The 20,597-nt window shown below is 43.9% G+C and overlaps 1 protein-coding gene across 4 annotated transcripts in view; it reads right to left on the bottom strand.

Annotated features, from left to right (window-relative positions):
• The window catches only part of DOCK11 (dedicator of cytokinesis 11), a 177,349-nt gene that overhangs the window by 1,220 nt on the left and 155,532 nt on the right, over nucleotides 1–20,597 (bottom strand). For all 4 annotated transcript variants that reach the window (XM_080990309.1, XM_080990310.1, XM_080990307.1 and 1 more), the window contains exons 47-52: nucleotides 20,054–20,167; nucleotides 19,090–19,236; nucleotides 17,804–18,014; nucleotides 17,129–17,319; nucleotides 7,126–7,226; nucleotides 4,751–4,889 (exon numbers count right to left, since the gene is read on the bottom strand). In XM_080990309.1, coding sequence (XP_080846435.1) covers nucleotides 4,751–4,889; nucleotides 7,126–7,226; nucleotides 17,129–17,319; nucleotides 17,804–18,014; nucleotides 19,090–19,236; nucleotides 20,054–20,167 — 903 coding nt within the window. The remainder of the gene's footprint in view (nucleotides 1–4,750; nucleotides 4,890–7,125; nucleotides 7,227–17,128; nucleotides 17,320–17,803; nucleotides 18,015–19,089; nucleotides 19,237–20,053; nucleotides 20,168–20,597) is intronic.

The following is a 20,597-nucleotide window of genomic DNA, read 5'->3' as shown; positions in this document are numbered from 1 at the left end:
CACAAGTTTCTATCGCACCCTGTTTCAAAGATTCATGGCAGGCTAGATCATCTCTGGGAGCCATTTTGGAATGCCTTATCCAAGCGTGGCACTTGGACTCCTGGTTAAAAGCAAAGAGGTCTGCAGGGCAGATCAAAGCAAACACAAACCCAGTACTGACACCCACACTCAGCCCCCTGAAATATTTCCCTGTCAGACTGCTGAGTTTGGCATCCATGCATGGGCATAGCCACAGGTAGGAATGGCATGGAAACAGAAAATGTCTACTCGTGTCTACAAAGTCACTAATTCATTTTCTGTCTGTCAGGAGTAGCTATGTATAAGATAGTTCATAGCCCCAGGGGCGCATAATCTGTGGCCCTCCAGATGTTGCTGAAATAAAACTCCCACCATTTCTGACCATTAGCCATGTGGGATGATGGGAGTTTGGAGTTTAACAACAACTGAAAGACCACATGTTCCCCACCCAGTCTTAACCAAGCACCTCCTGTCTTACTAGTGTTCAAGATGGTGTAGGGGAGGTAGAGGGAGACCACCTCCTCCTGGCCAGTTTTTGCTAACTATTGGCCTCCAAAAAAAAAAAAGGTCATTTAAGGGGGTCTCTCTGCCCCCCTGTAGGGCAAGCACTGTGTGTCCCTACTAACCCTTACAACTAGCAGAGGAAGAGAAGTGAAATTTTGGTCTTTTAGAATAACAGATACATGAAGAACAGAAGTTAGAAGGAACCTTCCAATATTAACAACCTGATGGAAGAGATGAAAAGGCAAATAAAATATATCCTTTTAGATTTAAATTATCTTCCCCCTCTGCAGTGGGTGTAACAAATTATTCACATCTTGAATTAACTAATTAAAAACTGGGATACCTTTTTAAAAGTGGGGCATATCCAGCTATTTGCTGTTTTCAGGTGGAAATGAATAACACGTGGCAAATTCTAATCACACAGTTATAGTAGATTGAGAGGTCTTGCAGACTTTCTGCAATAAGGAAAGTGGGGAGCAGGGGGAATGCAGTGGACATAAATGTCATCTAACTTCTCTGCAAACACAGAATGAATGCTCAATAAATAATCAACGTTGTCTGATCTCCCTTCAAACAAATCAGGACAAATGCTTAATAAACAGGTCAACTGGGATAAGTGGAGCTTACTCTTTAAGTTACCTGGGTGTTAATATTGTGAGCCATTAACTTTCCTGTTCAACACATTTCCATTAATCAAAAATACCAGAAGGATTCTTTAGTGCTCTGGTTCATGTCAAGATTTGCTGTAGTTGAGGAAAAGAACAGTCTGGCATTTCTTTACAGAGTACAGAAGCAGTGCAACCAGAGATTAAGGAAGCTAGACTTTCTGCTAGAGAGTTATATTTCCACTGGAAATGCTACCAGTGCTGCTGTTGTTGTGATATTTATCATTTCTTTATGGTTCTCCCTCATCTTTCCTCAAAGGACAGAGCAAAGTACATGGCTCCCCCTCTGCCCAGTTTTGGCCTCACAGCAACCCTGCATGGTGGGCTGGGCTGGAAGATTATGACTGGCCCAAGCTCACCCTGTGAGCTTTGTGGCCAAATAAGAGATCTGACCCTGGTTCTCCCTCGTCCTAGTCCAACATGCTCACCCATCTCCCTCCATCCTGGTGCCTTTCAAGTGCTTTGAACTGCAACTCTAATCATCATAATCCCTGACTGTGGGCCATGCTGGCTGGGGCAGACGGGCATTGTAGTCTAAAGCATCAGGAGGACACCAGGTTGGGGAAAGCTGCTCTATCTGCCGCACTCCTGCTGGCTTCTGGTGACAATGTTCCAGATATGCTGAGAGGTGTTGTACAAAAGAACACCAGTCCAAAGTTCAGAGCAGTAAAAGAGCAACTGGCCCCACACCACACCAGCAGTGGTGAGGGCAAATGGTGGACTCCCTGCTTTTCTTCAGAATGCCACATCTTTCAAGTTGAGACACAGTGTGGTCACCCATCTGCTGGGCTTGATTGCCAAATCAAGGAACCTGTCCAAAATGGTGCAAGACTTGTACCCCAGACCTAGTCATTGTGTTTTTGCCAGTAGGTGACCTCTTGAGGGGTTTTCCCCACCCTACTAATAATTTTTAAAACCAAGTATAGTTTAAGAAACTTCGGGGTAACTAACAGCCACCCAACTGACTGAATTTTTAAAGCCCCAAACCTTTATTTCTGGTAAGTCCTTGTGTGGCTTTTTCTATAACCCTGTCTTGGAGTCACAGCCTGCTCCAAGAATGTGCAGCCCCACTTCCTGTTTTGCAAGTGTGGTTCAAGAGTTCTCCTAAATGACAACAGATGCTCAAATCTGGGCTTTGCAGGATTTGGGTTTTTTGTTTTAAATCAAAGTAAGACCTGAGTGGCGTTTGGGAAATACCTGAGTGGATGATTTGTATTAGGGGAACAGAACGAGAGAGGCTTATAGGGTATAAATGAGAAGGCTGTGGCCTTCAGAGATGGTGGGTCTTTCAACTCTCATGAACCCTACAATATCTGGAGGGACACCAACTCCCCATCAACTCTAGGAGGGTAGGCGATCTTCCATGCTGAATGTTACACAGTCTGTGAATGCTGGAAGCAAGAAAATCCAGCACTTTTCGTTTGGAGCTTGAAGCAGACACTGCTCACACGATTTCCAAACTTTTCAAATCCAGGAGGAGGAATAGAAATATACTTGCTTTTTTAAAGTTCGTTTGGGATCTTGCGTTGGATCTGTACAGGGGTTATGCCATGTACAGCGCCCATCACAACCACCTTCATTTTTAAGACTTAAAACTGCAATTGGCTATTTGCCCAAATGCTGTTAGCTTTTTCAGTTTCTCTAATGTTGTTCCTTAGTGTTCAAAAGAACTCTGTGGATCTTTGAAGCTTCTTGAGCATCCTCTTTAAGTATGTGACTACTAGGATAGGCTGCATCAGATCATCTGCAGTTTCCCCCAAACACCCAAGACAGGCAAACTATGGGAAGCTTTTTTGAATAACAATCTGGAGCGCATCAAAAATGACAGCCTGTTCCAAACTGACTCCTAATGACCCCATTACTTGAGAGATCTTTCTTAGAAGTTTGTTTTCCCTATTTGAATATTAACGGAATGCAGAAGCCGTTCCGTCATCCACATGCAAATAAAACAGCAGAAAACTGGGAGGGAATTGTGGGTGCGTTATCACAGTGTGTCTCTGGGGATATGTTCAACCTCTAAACACTTTCAGTACTGAGAAGCCAATTTGCATTGTTTAAAATTTTGTTTATAATGTGCCCTGGAGGCTATGTACAGAAGGGCAGGGTTATAGATTCCCAGGCAGGCAGGCAGGCAGGCCCTCTTCAGGGATTTCAGGGGAGGGGGGAAAGTGAAAGCTGATTGTCAGTCAAGCAGGCCAGAAGAAAGGCCAGGGCCCCAAATTGACAGTGGCTGGTGTTCACATGCCAAACATGTGCCCCAGTTCTGCACTCCTGTCCAGCCTCCAGCTATTTATTGAATGTGGGTGCCCGTTTTTCATTTTATTTTGCTGTTATTCCTATCATGGTTTGCTTTCTCTGAAGAACTCTCAGCTTTCAAACAGCAGAGGAACCAAGTATGGCAGATCCAAAGTTGAGCCAAAATTCAGCAAGGAGGTACAGTATGTGCGCAGTTGTCCTAAAATCACCCTCTGAGCATACCTTTTTCTCATTGTCATTTTGCATTTCACTTGGCTGGTGATGTCTGTAACCCTCCCCCCCCAATAAAGGCACTACATGATGATGAGGTGCTGTTCCTAGACCCCCATATTTCATCCCGCAGCATAATGCCTCCTGTGAATGTGGGGAGTGAAACTGGAGAGGCCAAAGTCAGGAGGAGACATTTCAGCCCAGCCCTAACAACTGCCTCAACAGGGCATGTTGGAGGTTACATCATCATAACCTTCAGTCACTGTTTGTGTGCACTGTTTTATTCTAACTGCAGATTCTAGATTACCACATTGCAGAGTATGGAGGGTGATGATGATTGCTGTGCTGCTCTGATCCTGAAAGGATATCCAATTTACACAAGCACACCCCATTAAAAAATCGGCCTGGTGTTGGCATCACAGCTGCTCAGTGTTGGCATCAGCACCGGCCAGCTGTCAGGAACATCACACTTTGCCAGGGTCCATGGCTTAGGACTCTCCTGTGGTTTCTTTTTTTTTCAAAGGCCTGGTCCTGCACTATGAGCAGTGCCAGGTAGCTGGATCAAGCTGTCATTTTAAGTTTCCCACAACGCTGATGTGGCATCAACATTCTAGGGGATTATGGTAATTTAAAATGATGGCTAGAGCCATCAGCTGGACTCCTGCCCACTGACCAGGGCCCACTGACATAAGGAGGGGCAGCAACAGAGATTAGGGTGCCCAGGACCTGCTCAAACCTGGTATTGACTTTTGCTACACAATGACAATCCAAGGAACCTTTGACCCTTTCCCTAGATTACAGCTTTAACCAAGCTTAATAAACTTGTGTAAATGGCATTTGCTCACATTCTCGCTCCTCTTTTTTCTCCCTCTGTTGTTTCCCAACTGTATATTTCATATATTAATTTTGTGGAACAGGGACTTGTTAATGTTGCCAAGGTGCCAAGGAGACTGATAGTATAAGTATAAGGATTCTTGTTAATCATCAGCGTAATAATCATCATAATAATGAAAATTAATAGCCACATATCTTGATGCCTTGGCTGGGAGAGGCTCTGTGTACATTTACTTTCAGCGCAGCCCGCCTGGACTCTCTACCTGTTCATGGATGATGTCTGAAAGCTCTTTCACCATGTCCCTGAAGTTGGACTTCAGCTCTTCATGGTATTCTGCCTGGTCCTCCTTGATTAGGCGCTCGTTGAGCTCAAGGGCAATTCCACAGGCCTGAATAAACTTCCTGTTGAGAGAAAACAGAATTTATGGGACCCCGGCTGACTCATGTAGGCAGTGAAGCTGCAAAACAAATAGGCGTGTGCATTGACTTTGGCACTTGCGATACTGAGACGGCCTAGTGCACAGGTGAATGATGAAGACCTGGATTCTGGCAGCTAACAACCTTTTCTAGTACTGTATCTTTGTCTAGGCAAAGGAATATGGGTCATATTCTTAAAACATTTATATCCTGTCTTTTGTAATGCCCCACAAGGAGACATCTAATGCTAAAATAAAATAGCATACATAATAAACCTGGCACCATTGTTGTTAGTCTTTAAGTGGGTAGGATTTGCCTTTATTATTTTATTAAAATATTTATATATTGCTATTTATATAAAAAAGTGGTTTGCCACAATTATAATATAAAACCACACAATAAAAACCATGTAAAAAGTTAAAATCAGTAATCAGCTCTTAATATGGTTTTGGATGAGCATTTTATGTATTTTGTATTGTCCACTGCTTAATTTTTTTCTGTTTTTAAATTGCTACTATTTATTGTATTTTATTTTGTTAGGTGGCTTTGAGACTTTTTCTTTCATATAGAGTGACTTACAAATGTAACTATTATTATTATTAAATTATAATGATAATAATTCTGAGTTGTGTGACTGAAATGTCTCACCACTTTTAATTCAGGGAGAAAGACTGCTTCCCCACAGCTCTCAGGAAAACTGCATTGGAGTCAATTATGTAAATCTAGCCCAGGGGTCGGCAAATTAAGGCCAGCGGGCTGGATGAGGCCCACCAGGCTCGTAAATCTGGCCTGTGGATCCTGCCACCCACTCAGTCAGTGCCCGGACTGAGCTAAAGCGGCGCAGCGCAGCATTTCCTTGAAAAGAAGCCACAGACGCCTCACCACCTGGGGACTGACTTCCGTGATGATGGCACAGCTTGGGATTGGCTGTAGGAAGCTCCTGCAGTCAATCCGAAGCCGCAGACGCCTCTGGGCAGGCGGCGATGCTGGCAAGGCTTCCGATTGGCAATCCGAAGCCTCGCTGACTGTGCGAGGACAGAGAGGCCGGCAGGCGGGCGGCATTGTGAGAGGTGCATCGCAGGGCTTCAGGTGGAGCTTGTCGCGCCTGGTGCCCGGCTTGTCGCTGCTGCTGGTGGCGCACTCGGCAGCCGCACTGGGGCAGCTGGAGGGTGAGTTGTGCTCCACCTGCCCGGCACTCCGCATGTGCGGCCCGCCTGCCAACCTGGCCTTGGACAATGGGCCACAGTGTGTGGTGCACGCCGCCTGGGAGCTCTGCAGGGATGGGCTGGTGGATTGGCTGCTTCTCGTCATCAACGCTGGTGAGCGGGCAGTGCTGAGATGCGCTCCTGAGTGTGTGCAGAGTGTGTTCCTCCTCCAGGTCCAGTGGCAGCTGTGGGACTGGCTTGCAAGGTATTTATATTTTTCAAAATATAGTCCAGCCCCCCACAAGGTCTGAGGGACAGTGGACCGACCCCCCTGATGAAAATGTTTGCTGACCCCAGGTCCAGCCTCTTATACTGTAGCCTGTTATACTGTTCGAAGTCAGCCTCTCCAAACCTGGTGCGCTCCGGATGTTGTTTTTTTTTTACTATGGATGCATTGGCTGGGGCTGATGGGGATTATACTCCAAAACATATGGAGGGCACCAGGTTGACAAATAAGCAGTAAAATAAGCATTGATATGCAGGGCAATGTGTCTCAATGGTGCTGACATTTGGACAAATTCCACATCCTGAGAATCTTTGCATTGTTGTTATATTTTACAAAACTAATTACACATTCCACAATGTGTAAAGATTAGCCTCGGATCATAGGAAGCCAAGGAGGTTAAGGGGATGTTCCGGGGGGGGGGGATTTGGAACACCACTTTCCTCTACACCCTTCTCCACAAAAAAAATAGAAGAGACAAGTACATGTTCCTGCATTTGATTTGGTTCTGTTTTGTGTGTGCAGAGTACAGAAGGCCCTTGGCATGTTGGGATTATGCCCACTTCCCAGCAGCGTAGTGGGAAGGACTCTGTCCCCTGCAGTTTCATAGAAAGTCTGTTAGGTGGGCACCCAAAGTATCATTTGAAGGCACAGGGGACAGTCACCACACTCCAACTATGTGGGTCTGGACAGTGCTTGGATGGGAGTGTGCTTGAGATCCCTCCTACACACTGCCTTGGGTCCCATCACAGATGAGAAATAAACATAATAAATTAAAATAAAACATAACTACCTGAACATTTCTTTCAGTTCGTTCACCTTCTTGCTGGGATATTTGCTGGAGTGCTTGTCATCTAGGAAAGCCCGTGCATAGGCTAGTGGGCCAGCATTGACCTAAGAAAAGTTAAAACACAGAATTAAATTCCTACAGATTTCAGACAAAAATCAGAAATTTCAGAGAAAAAGCAGAGAAGATTCTAGGAGGTCCCCTTCTGCGTCAAAAATTCTTCTGGTCCAGCCTTCCTTCCTCCCACAGTGGCCAGCAACAGCCATTTCCTCCTTCTGTCACTGTTATTCAGAGGTTCCATTTTGCCATCACCACTAATAAATAAAGCCCCCCTCCTCTTCCTCCATATTTGTCTACTTCCCCTTTTAAAGTAATCTAAGAGAGGTCATCAACACATCTTGTAACACTGCTTTCCATAAATTATTACACATTGTGTAAACAAGTACCGTCTTTTATCTACCCTCCTCCATCTGTCAATCAGAATACTTAAGAATTCCAGTGATGATTGTGGGAGGGTATGAGAGAAATGCCCTCCACCCCATGCATGTTAAAAGCATGGAATGCTTCACAAATTGATTCCCAAACTTTCATGGCCTCTTGTTCTGATTCACATATGCCAAGTACAATCACTCATGCATGTCAAAGGCCTGGAAACGATGCCTTATGAGGAACGGCTAAGGGAGCTGGGCATGTTTAGCCTGGAGAAGAGGAGGTTAAGGGGTGATATGATAGCCATGTTCAAATATATAAAAGGATGGCTGGACTTCCGGGGAGGCGCCTCTGGTAATGGTGGAATTCCTCTGACCGGGAGGAATCCGCTTCGTGGAAATCTGGGTCTGGCCGCCACGGCGAAGGCGGAGACCCGTTAAAATCACAGGCGGGAGAAGCCTGTGAGCGTGGGATTCGGCGGGCACCTTTTGCGCCTCCCCCACTCGCGGGTAACCCCGGTTTTTGGGGCTCCGGAGTGACGTGGGGTGAGCGGCGCGGTGCATCAAATCGTCTGCTTCTTCCACGGAGTGAAGCCGCATAGCTGTTGCCGGAGAGCGCTGACCTTTTTCTGTGGACAATTTGACTTTAAAGTAATTACCCGTGAGTAAAGCTGAAACGGAAGAATTGGATTTCTAAATGTTTAATTTGGTACTGTAACGGGGAGGTTCAAAACAGGAAGTCCGCCTTCCCCTTTTGTAAATACACTGAGGCAATGAAGTTGCAAGCTGGAGTCCTGGAAGGTCTTTTGTAAAAGAGTAAATTTCCAACGGTAAAGAACATTAAACCCCCTCTTGGAGGCAGGAGAAGAGAGGGGGAAGTTGCGGATTGAATATGCCTGCAGAAGAGAGCGAAGAGACTTAAAACACCGCCGCTCTGACCCTGGAAACGGGCTGCTAGTAGGACTGACGTCTTTTGGAATGTTCATTGACAGCATTTAGAACGTTCATTGACAGCTAGTCAAATAAGAGAAATACATTGTTTCTACTGTCTCCGGCCGCTTTAAAAAGGAGTAAAAGTAACTGAAAATTGAAACTAATTTGAAACTAATCTTGGATTGTTTAAAAGAGGATACTGTTGACTATTACAAATAGATACTGTTTCCCCCTAGTGGAAGCCTTTGAAACCGGGGAATTTCCAGCTGCAAGTTAAAAACCGTGAGACTCTGGGACTGACCTTGAATCTTTTAAGTGTTATGGTAAATGGAAGAGGAAAAACAGACCAGTCAACTGTTGACAAAACATTAAGGTCTGGGAGGACTTGGTAACAATCCAGGAGAGGTCTATCATTAGGCCTCCTGCTCTTTCTGTTGTTGTCTTTGTATTAGTATATTTAAAAACCAAGAGGAATGTCGACAGAAGAGGCTTTAGTGGCTGCATTATACAAGATAAATGACTCATTGGATCAGCTTCACAGGAAAATGGACATGATAAATGCGAAAGTGGATGTTTCAATTACTAAAACTAACTTAAATACAGAAAGTATAAATAATACCAATACCGAAACCACCCAGAAATTGATACAAGAACCTATTTTGATATGGCAAACTGTGGAGGAAATTAGGGAAAAAGCAGTTGCTACTGAAGGTAAAGTAACACAACTGGAGAGAAAGAGAAAGAGAGCCCCAGCCCCACAGAGGCAATTTGATGAACATAAGTTGACGCTTGCTACGACTGAACTTAAAGAAAAACAGACGAATTTGAGGATTAGAGTTCACCTTTGGTGGACATGCCCAAGGATTAAGACACTCTGGGAGATGATTCATAACGAAATGAAAAAGGTATTTAAATATGCCCTTATGAAGAAACCAGAGGCCTTTCTCCTGGGCATGGTCAGCCAATTGGTGTTAAAGAAGGATAGAATTTTGTTCACGTATGCAACAATAGCAGCAAGAATACTCATTGTGAAGTACTGGAAGACACAAGATTTATCCATTCGGGAAGAATGGCAGATGAAGTTATGGGTATGTTCGTAGCAAAAGGAAGAACAAAGAAACAGTGGGGTCACTCAGAGGAGAAGATGGTGAAATGCAAACAGGGGACACAGAAAGGGCTGAACTCCTCAATGCCTTCTTTGCCTCAGTCTTCTCCGATAAAGAAAACAATGCCCGACCTGAAGAATTTGGAGCAAATGATTCAGCAGAGGAAACACAGCCCAGAATAACTAAGGAGATAGTACAAGAATACTTGGCTAGTTTAGATGTATTCAAGTCTCCAGGGCCAGATGAACTGCATCCAAGAGTATTAAAAGAACTGGCAGATGTGATCTCAGAACCACTGGCAGTCATCTTTGAGAATTCCTGGAGAACAGGCAAAGTCCCGGCAGACTGGAGGAGGGCAAATGTTGTGCCTATTTTCAAAAAGGGGGAAAGAGAGGACCCAAATAATTACCGCCCAGTCAGTCTGACATCAATACCAGGGAAGATTCTGGAGCAGATCATTATGCAAACACTCTGAGCACCTAGAAAGGAATGCTGTGATCACCAATAGTCAGCATGGATTTCTGAAAAATAAGTCATGTCAGACTAACCTGATCTCGTTTTTTGACAGAATTACAAGCCTGGTAGATGAAGGGAACGCAGTGGATGTAGCCTACCTTGATTTCAGCAAGGCATTTGACAAGGTGCCCCATGATATTCTTGTAAAGAAGCTGGTAAAATGCGGTCTTGACTATGCTACCACTCAGTGGATTTGTAACTGGCTGACTGACCAAAGCCAAAGGGTGCTCATCAATGGTTCCTCTTCATCCTGGAGAAGAGTGACTAGTGGGGTGCCACAGGGTTCTGTCTTGGGCCCGGTCTTATTCAACATCTTTATCAACGACTTGGATGATGGACTCAAGGGCATCCTGATCAAATTTGCAGATGACACCAAACTGGGAGGGGTGGCTAACACCCCGGAGGACAGGATCACACTTCAAAACGACCTAGACACATTAGAGAACTGGGCCAAAACAAACAAGATGAATTTTAACAGGGAGAAATGTAAAGTATTGCACTTGGGCAAAAAAAAAGAGAGGCACAAATACAAGATGGGGGACACCTGGCTTGAGAGCAGTACATGTGAAAAGGATCTAGGAGTCTTGGTTGACCACAAACTTGACATGAGCCAACAGTGTGATGCGGCAGCTAAAAAAGCCAATGCAATCCTGGGCTGCATCAATAGGAGTATAGCATCTAGATCAAGGGAAGTAATAGTGCCACTGTATTCTGCTCTGGTCAGACCTCACCTGGAGTACTGTGTCCAGTTCTGGGCACCACAGTTCAAGAAGGACACTGACAAACTGGAACGTGTCCAGAGGAGGGCAACCAAAATGGTCAACGGCCTGGAAAGGATGCCTTATGAGGAACGGCTAAGGGAGCTGGGCATGTTTAGCCTGGAGAAGATGAGGTTAAGGGGTGATATGATAGCCATGTTCAAATATATAAAAGGATGTCACATAGAGTAGGGAGAAAGGTTGTTTTCTGCTGCTCCAGAGAAGCGGACACGGAGCAATGGATCCAAACTACAAGAAAGAAGATTCCACCTAAACATTAGGAAGAACTTCCTGACAGTAAGAGCTGTTTGACAGTGGAATTTGCTGCCAAGGAGTGTGGTGGAGTCTCCTTCTTTGGAGGTCTTTAAGCAGAGGCTTGACAACCATATGTCAGGAGTGCTCTGATGGTGTTTCCTGCTTGGCAGGGGGTTGGACTCGATGGCCCTTGTGGTCTCTTCCAACTCTATGATTCTATGTATCCTTGGTGCCTGGGCACTGAATGTGGAAACTGATTCCATCCAGAAAAGCATTTGTACTTACTGTAAGGCAATGCAAGGTAACATGGAAGTTCTATCCATGCTACTAGATCTGCAACAGGTTATTCAACCACAGAAGGGAACATCATCCCTGGATGCTATTATGTCCAGTTCTGTGCACCACAATTTAAGAAGGATGTTGACAAGCTGGAACGTGTGCAGAGGAAGGTAACCAAGATGATCAAGGGTCTGGAAACTAAGCCCTTATGAGGAACAGTTGAGGGAGCTGGGTATGTTTAGCCTGGAAAAGAGAAGACTAAGAGAAGACTGTCATGGATGCTTTGGTTGAGATTCTTAACCAGAATCTAGTACAAAAAGGGTTTTGGAACTGATTCAAGAATTTGGGCAAGTAGCAGGTTTTAAGCTGAATAAGATGAAAACTAAGGTCTTAGAGAAAAATTTAACTGTGAATGAGAGAGAGAAGTTTCAGGAAGAGACAGGACTAACATTGGTTAAGAAAGTGAAATATTTAGGGGTTAACATGACTGCTAAAAATGTAAATCTATTTAAGGATAATTATGAAAAATGTTGGATTGAAGTGAAAAAGGATTTAGAAATATGGTCAAATTTGAAGTTATCATTGTTAGGCCGAACTGCTGTGATGAACAAATGAACGTGCTGCCGATGATGTTGTTTTTGTTTCAAACATTACAAATTTTGGATAAGATGGATTGTTTCAAGAAGTGGCAGAAAGATATTTCCAGATTTGTTTGGCAGGGCAAGAAGCCTTGAATAAAATTTAAGATATTAACTGATGCTAAAGAAACAGGTGGATTTGCCCTGCCAGACCTTAAACTCTATTATGAATCAGCTGCTTTTTGTTGGCTGAGAGAATGGCTGCTACTTGAAAACACTGATGTGTTGGACCTAGAAGGTTTCAATAATGTATTTGGTTGGCATGCATATTTGTGGTACGATAAGGTAAAAGTACATAAAGTGTTTAAAAATCATATTGTTAGAAAAGCATTGTTTAATGTATGGATAAGATATAAAGATTTGTTAGAAAAGAAAACCCCAAGATGGTTGTCACCAATGGAAGCGAAGGCACAGAAAAAACTCAATATGGAGGCCAAATGGCCGAAATATTGGGAAATTCTGGATCAAGATGGAGACAGACTAAAATTGCAGAGTTTTGAAAAATTGAAAAATAAAGTGCGAGACTGGCTCCATTATTACCAAATAATGGAGGCATACAATTTGGACAAAAAAGTTGGTTTCCAGGTGGAAAAATCAAAATTGGAAACAGAATTGCTAGATTCCAAAATTAAGAATTTGTCCAAAATGTATAACTTGCTGTTGAAATGGAACACTCAGGATGAAACGGTGAAATCGGCTATGATTAAATGGGAACAAGATGTTGGACATAATATAATGATGGCTGACTGGGAACAGTTATGGACCACAGGTATGAAATTTACGGCATGTAATGCCCTAAGAGAAAACTTAATGAAAATGATTTATAGGTGGTACATGACACCAGTCAAGCTTGCAAAAATTTACCATTTGCCTGAAAATAAATGTTGGAAATGTAATGAGACTGAAGGCACATTCTTTCACCTTTGGTGGACATGCCCAAGGATTAAGACTTTCTGGGAGATGATTTATAATGAAATGAAAAAGGTATTTAAATATACCTTCCTGAAGAAACCAGAGGCCTTTCTCCTGGGCATGGTCGGCCAATTGGTGCCAAAGAAGGATAGAACTTTTTTTATGTATGCAACAACAGCAGCAAGAATACTTATCGCGAAGTATTGGAAGACACAAGATTTGCCCACCCGGGAAGAATGGCAGATGAAGTTGATGGACTACATGGAACTGGCGGAAATGACTGGCAGAATCCGAGACCAGGGAGAAGAGTCGGTGGAAGAAGATTGGAAAAAGTTTAAAGACTATTTACAGAAATACTGTAAAATTAATGAATGTTAGAAAAATGTTGGAATGAAGTTATATGGCTTTAGTAGAAATGTTATAAGGAATCAAGTACAGATAGGTTAATAGAGCATTAAGGGAAAAAATAAGGTTAGAATGAGTTAAGATAATTATAGGATAGAAAACAGAAGAAGATGGAAAGGAATTGCTGAAATAATTAACAGAAGTGGAATACAAAAAGGGAGGTGTAAGGAGGTCGTGGAAATAAGTGAATGAAAGATGGGATAATGAAATTGTTTGATTTATTTTATTGTTTTTGTTTTGTTTTTGTTGATTTCTTGTGTTGTATTGTATTGTTTTTCTTTTTAATGTCTAAGTTTTTGGAAAAATAATAAATATTATATATATAAAAAAAAGATTCTTGCACTGCAGGGGGTTGACCTTGATGATTCTTGGGGGCTGTGCCTGTATCAACCAGCCATTGGTGCCTGGCACCTAGGGATGTTGGAAGGCAGAAAAGGGAGCAGAAATTGCCAATGTTTGCTCATATGTTGCATGTCTGGGACAGAAATTAATCCAGTGAATATGATTAGTATTCACTGTTGTTGTTGCTTTTAGCTCGGAAATGATATGCAATTGATTATATTACCAATGCTCTTTGCCTTGCTTCTCCTTTGCATTCAAATGAACGGGGTAGAGTACACAATTTCCCTGCAGCAGACGGCAAGATTGTAGTTTTGGGTGGAAAATGAATTGCAGTGGAACGGAAAAAGGGCTGCATATGACAAATCCAGGGTGGAATGGAAAACAATGCATCCCAGCTAGCAGCTGAATACATGAACTGGCATCATCAAAAAGTAATTTGGGAACACGCACTTGTGTGAAGGCACCCCCAGTAGAGGAAGACAAGAAATGCAAGAATTCCAAACTACAGAGACTCAAGTCTGGATGGGAGTAAGGAGATCACAGAGCCTAACCCTCTTGCTCTGAGGCATGGACACCCGCTTATTGTCACCCCCTCTCTTAGATCAAGTGATGAAAACCAGACCAGTTTGACAGATGAAAATAAGAGGTGAGTGCTGTATAATAAATGCAAAATCTACAAAGTACGAAGATTTTTTTGTGGGGTGTATGGGGTATTAAGGGATGGGGTAGTACCTCTGGTGGAGGACATGTCATACTCCTTGGGAAGTTTGTCACCTTTGCTCCCCACCCTGCACTCAGCTCTCACCTGTGGCTCATAGAAGCTGTCAGCATGAGACAGCGACCACACCCTGGGAAATGGCTTTGACTGGCTGGCTAAACCAGGTGAGGGTAGCAAGGGGTCTCAAACCCCCAGTGAATTAGGAACTTCCCATGCATGTGAAGACAGGGAAGTATCCCATCTAGGAGAAGGAAAACTGTGATCCTAAACCTCTATTGCCCTGCAGGATATCTTCAGGAGAATAAATAGCTAATAGCCTACACAAACCCAGAGTGGAGTCCCTAAGAGGGTTGGATGGCGCCTTGTACACCTCCTTCTGGCAACTCCTGCAGCCAAGCTGGTGCCAAACGTATTGCTCTGATTCCCTTTGGGCCATATCAGTGAGGCTGAGAGGGAGGGGTCTTGCCATCTGGGCAGACTAGGACCTTCACATGCACTGCACAGGCTTGCATCCTGGGGAGGTCACTTTGGTGTTGCTAATACAGTGGTTTGACTTCACCCCTGGAGGTGCCCTCCATTGTCTCTTGAGACAGACGGATGCCAACAACAAAAATGTGGAACACAAGATTGTCAGGTCTAGCCAGCTGAGCCTTGGAATTCCACTGTTCAGGTATGGCTTGGAGTCATAGACTCATAGTGGAGGAAGAGACCCTCCCCTTGAAGCTGTGGTTGGAATCAACATAGAATCAACTGAGAACCTGTCTTTTCTGCCAGGCTGTTTACAATAATAAGCGACACTTGGACTAAAGAAATTTTATACACTGGAGAGAGGCCCATTTTTATTGAGGCTGGGTGGGATCCAACATTGTCTGCTAGTGCAAGGGCTCTTGAGCTAGTGGACGATTGAGTTTTAATATTACACAACTGTTGTGCTAGTGGAATCTTGTTGCTCAGTATTTCTGTCACTCCCATTGCAGTGTCCATCCTTACCATTCCTAAAGAACATACATAACAGCTTCACTCCTTTTGTACCTCTTAACTTAGATGTCCATGTTTCCAAGCCACTAATGGTAGTCAAACACAAACAGTGCATAAATGCTCACAGCCCCAATCATGGCAAAGTGGCTGGGTGCCTTGTCTGTTACCAGGAAAACCATTATTTATGTGGTGCCATTATGGTACACAGCACCTTATCGAGCAACATTTGCCAGGAAAACTGGTTGTTGTCTCATGCAGTTTAGAAAGAAAATTGCAATAGTGGGAAAGAAGAACCCAGGAAAACAAGGGAAGCGCCATTTATTTATTTAAAATGTTTGTTAGCCACTCTTTGTCGCTAGAGTCCAGGGTGACATACAAAGGTGTGAATAATGCTTAATTCGCACCATGATAACTGTAATTTAAAAACAGTAAAAAGGGACCCTTTGGTAAGAACGCGGGAGAGGGCCTTCTCGGTGGCTGCTCCCAGACTTTGGAAAGTCCTCCCTAGAGAAGTTAGACTGGCTCCCTTCTTGTTGTCCTTCTGCTGGCTTTTGGGAACTGTCTGGTTTTAATGAAAGGATTGGTGCCATGCAGTTTTCATTGCAATTATCTGTATGTTTTTAATAGCTCTTTTATTTTTATATATAGATCTTTTAATAGATCTTTTTATATAGTTTTAATTCTATTAATGTTTAATTGTTTTTTAATGATTCCCCTCCCCAATATGTTTTTAGCTGTTCTTATTTTATCTGTAAGCTGCCTTGAGTCCCTGTCAGGGAAAAAGGCAGGGTATAAATAAATATGCAATAATGATGATGATGATAAATGATTATAATGAGAAAGCAGACAAAACAAATTAAAACTGAAAACAATGGAGCAGCAAACTAGAAAAATATAAATAATCTTAAAGTCTAAAATGCCTGGGCAGACAAGGTGCTGTTTGTCTGGCAGCAACAAGCTGTCAGTGACAGGTGCGCCTCTTTGGCATCACAGCAGGAAAGGCCTGTTTGTTGTAGGAACATAGTGCACTAAGGAAACTTCAGAGGCTGCAGCTAGTGCAGAATGTGGCAGCTAGGCCGGAGAGAGGACCACATGTCATGAATCTTGAGAGCACGGCACTGGCTGCCAGTGAGCTACTGGGATCAATCCACCACGTTAGTACAAAGCCCCAAGCAGCCTAGCACCCAAATACCCAAAAGGCTGCCTCCCACAGTATCAACCTTCTCTGGTCCTACAACTGGCACAGAAGGCCCAGGGCTGCAAACAGATAGCTAAGCTGAAACAAACGGAAAAGCAAAAGCATTCTGAAACAGATCAAGACATTCTTAAAACAACTGCAATTTACAAACCTGTAAATGCCATCACAGTTAAAAACATTCTCAAAACAACTGCAATTCAAAAACCTTCCATCCAATGATCTCGAGGTTGCTGGGAACTGATGTCAGTTGACGGTTTCTGAAAAAGCAAACTGGCCTCTAGCCAGCACACTGTTTCTTTCAAGGGCATGAGGGTTCCAGTCTCATTTTAAATGAATTTGCTGGGGTTTCTTTTATGTGTGAGTTTAACTATTTTATTATTAAATTTATCAGTCACTCCCCCCTCCCCCCGGCAAAAAGCAATTCAGAATGACTTACAACAGTCATGTGGCAAAGCAACCCCTGATGTGATAGTTGTTTGAAGGTGATGAATAAATTGATGATGATGATGGTGGGGGTGATTTATAGTGTGCCCAGCCACCAACCTGCACTGAAACGGAGCCTTGAAGCTTCAGCTGCAGTTGAATCATGTCAGCATCTGCTGAAGTACACAGTTGCTGAAGCTCGGCCGTCTTTGCCTTGATTTCATCAGTTGCCACATCGATAGGCTTCAGATTGACTTGGTGCTCGTGACTGACGGGAATCCTCTTTTTGACATAGGGGAAGGAGTTGGATGCTGGAAGGGGAGAGTAAACAAAAATGGTGGCATGTGCACAAGGAGTCCTGTGTGGGTAGAGCCACATACCCAAACACTCCTTGCATGAATGGCCCCACAAGGTTCTAATTAATTAGATTCTTTTCAAAACCTCTTTTATCTATCTAAAACATTTTTTCCCTGCTCTTGTGCAAAAAAACAAAAAACAAAAAAACCCCCAGGCTCCCAGGGCAACTCACAAATGCACTGGTAAGGCAGTCCCTGCCCTCATGCTTGTGATCTATAAACACATGGCATGAAAGGAAAATGGATTAAGAAGGAGGAGGGGAAAAAGCAAACTCAGATGGGTGTTATCTTTTGATCCCACATTCCTTCTCATGATGGGTAATTAAAAGCAGCTGACTGCATAAATCACCATCAAAACACATTTTGTTGACATACATAGCATGGCCCTCTCTCCCTGCTGCCTGTACCCTTTCCCAGCATCTTAGAAGACGAATCTCACTGGTAAGGATCGTCCGCCTCTTGCACTGCTCTTCCACACTCCCATGTTTTTTCCCAGACAAAGTATATGGTGTCTCGAACACAAATCGGTTGATGTTGTGGTTCCTTTCAAAATCTGTCTTCCTCTCCGAGAGCTCTTTCTCATCAAAGTAGGGCTTCAGGTAAGTCACTTGAATGTGCGCATACTTGGAGTCCAGGTCTTTGGCATTCACCTGAAGAAAGCGAGAAAACGAGTAAGGAAAGAGGCCCAGCCTAGCTCTCACCACAATCAGGGATCGTGGACCAAGAATCTAAGAACCACATGACCTGCTGCTCTCCTGCTGCTTTTCTTCCAGTGGCAGAAAATGAGTACTAAATTTGCACTATATCCCACTTTTTTCTAGAAGTGACTTACGTCATGTGAAAGCTCAAACATGTGGAACTTAACCATTTGGGAAATGTCATGGAAAGGGAATAAACTCTCATGTGAATGCTGCCTTCCAGTATATTTCTGGAAGTGGCTTTTATGTCATGTGAAATCTGAATTATAATGCTGACAGAAATCAACTGTTGGGGAAATGTGCAAACAGAATAAATTGTCATATGAATGTACCCAATCTTAGGAGGTTTATTCTTGCATCGCTATTGGATGACATCCCTGGCTAAAATTGGCTTTTCCTAGCCCAGCCTTCCAATCGGCCAAGAACTGTATAGAAATGCTTCCAAGGCAGCCAGCAAGGCAAGAGCTGCCTACCTCAAGCTCTCTGATTAATTTTCCATGGGCAGACCCTTTCCCTGACAAAAATGGATCACGGTTTGTGATCTCCCTCGATCACAAGTGAGAGGCAGATCTCAGAACAACATCTCTATTCCTTTCTGCAATGCCTGCTCCTACATTGGTGGCGGGTGGTGCTGTGGTCTAAACCACAGAGCCTAGGGCTTGCTGATCGGAAGGTCGACAGTTCGAATCCCCGCGATGGGGTGAGCTCCTGTTGCTCGGTCCCTGCTCCTGCCCACCTAGCAGTTCGAAAGCACGTCAAAGTGCAAGTAGATAAATAGGTACCGCTCCGACGGGAAGGTAAACGGCGTTTCCATGCGCTGCTCTGGTTTGCCAGAAGCGGCTTAGCCATGCTGGCCACATGACCCAGAAGCTGTATGCCTGCTCCCTCGGCCAATAAAGCGAGATGAGCGCCACAATCCCAGAGTCGTCTGCGACTGGACCTAATGGTCAGGGGTACCTTTACTTTTACATTGTCTGAGGGTGGGCGCTGCCAAGAGAGGGGAGGACTGCAAGCATTTCTGTGTCACCTTATTTGAGTCCTGGATGATTTTGACATTCTCTGCTCCAAATTTGTCCCCATAAAGTTTCAGCAGGCGGAAGGAGATCTCTGATAGACCTGTTAGCTTAGGCTCTTTGTAGATGTATTCCTTGCCATCCTCTTCTTCAAAGAAAGCCTTTGTTGATCAGAAATGCACAACAAACAACATGATTGGAAGGAATTTAAAAATGGTTGCAGTGACTACAAATTAAACATCTACCCTATGCTCAGAATTGCATTCCATGGGAGTGCATAGCAAGTGCATGTAGTGCTGGGTGCAGAATTTAGCTTTCCTAGATTCTCCTTTCCTAAAATAAGTTCCTAGTCCTCATGGCTGTAAAGATGCATGCTTGCGAGTGCACGGCCAATGCCTACTGGAATAACAGATGTTAAAGGAGTAGATTAGTAAGAGTGAGTGGGAAAATAAGAGAGGATTTAGCTCCCTTTCCCATCTTATCACTAGACAAAACCAGAATAAATTATGCAAAGCAGCAAGCAAGAGAGTGCAAAAGTGGTGCAAATTTCCCCAATCCACATGATTTATAAAGGTTATAGAAAGCAGCTTGTCCAGATGTAAATGTTGCATTCTGAACACAGGTTTTAATTTCCTTTGCCAAGCAGAGCTACATCACTGACTTGTGCCTGTGGACAGCAAGGTAATTTCTAAAAATAATTTTTGCGATTTCTAATGCAGAGGGGGAAAAGACTAGTTTGCAAAGGCCACTCAAGATCAAGGCTTTTGGTGCTGATCACGTCAGCTGTCAGTCTGGGGAACATAGGAGGCAGCTGCTTTATACCAGTCAGACCAAGGGTCCATCTCTGCATTGACAGGCAGCAGGTCTCCAGCAGCAAGCCCTCTGTGGAGATGTGGTTGGGGACTGGACCTGGGACCTTCTGCAACCAAAGCAGATGCTCTGCCACTGAGCGACTCCCCAAGCGACTGAGACACTTACCTGTCCATAAAAAGCAACTCGGAAATAAGTGCCCAACAGCCTTTTTTTAGTCTGCATCACTTCCAGGATTTTAGTGTAAGCGCCGTGAAGTGTTCTGTACACTTGCGTAAGTTTCTGGAGACGAAGCAAAAACAGAATTGGCCAAATGGTTCAAGCCCTGCTGAATCTCAAAGCCTGCTTATCACCATCTGCAAACTTTGTTGTGGGGCTGAGAACCAACCCAAGGAGCTGTGCTTTGCCATCCAAGATTTACTTGTGATACTTTCACTGGAGAGTTGAGGATGGCTGTGCACCACTGGCTCAGAGTTGGGGCTGTTTCTGCATCATGAGCAGAGCTCGGGATTTGACCTTTCTCCCAGTTGTTTGACAAATGGGGAAGAATGAGTAAGTGCACACACACACACACACACACACACACACAGCACAAACCCTGAAGCAATTGCTCGGCTGTTTACCCCTGAACACCCTCACCCACTCCTGGTCTTCAGCGTTTGGTCTCCAGCATTGATTTTATCATTCTTGGACACTGGGGACTGCCCAGTTG

Source organism: Podarcis pityusensis (genome assembly GCF_964106645.2).
Source record: "Podarcis pityusensis genome assembly, chromosome: Z".
NCBI lineage: Eukaryota > Metazoa > Chordata > Lepidosauria > Squamata > Lacertidae > Podarcis > Podarcis pityusensis.
The sequence above is the reverse complement of the archived record's forward strand: the minus strand, read 5'-3'. Positions and strand labels throughout refer to the sequence as shown.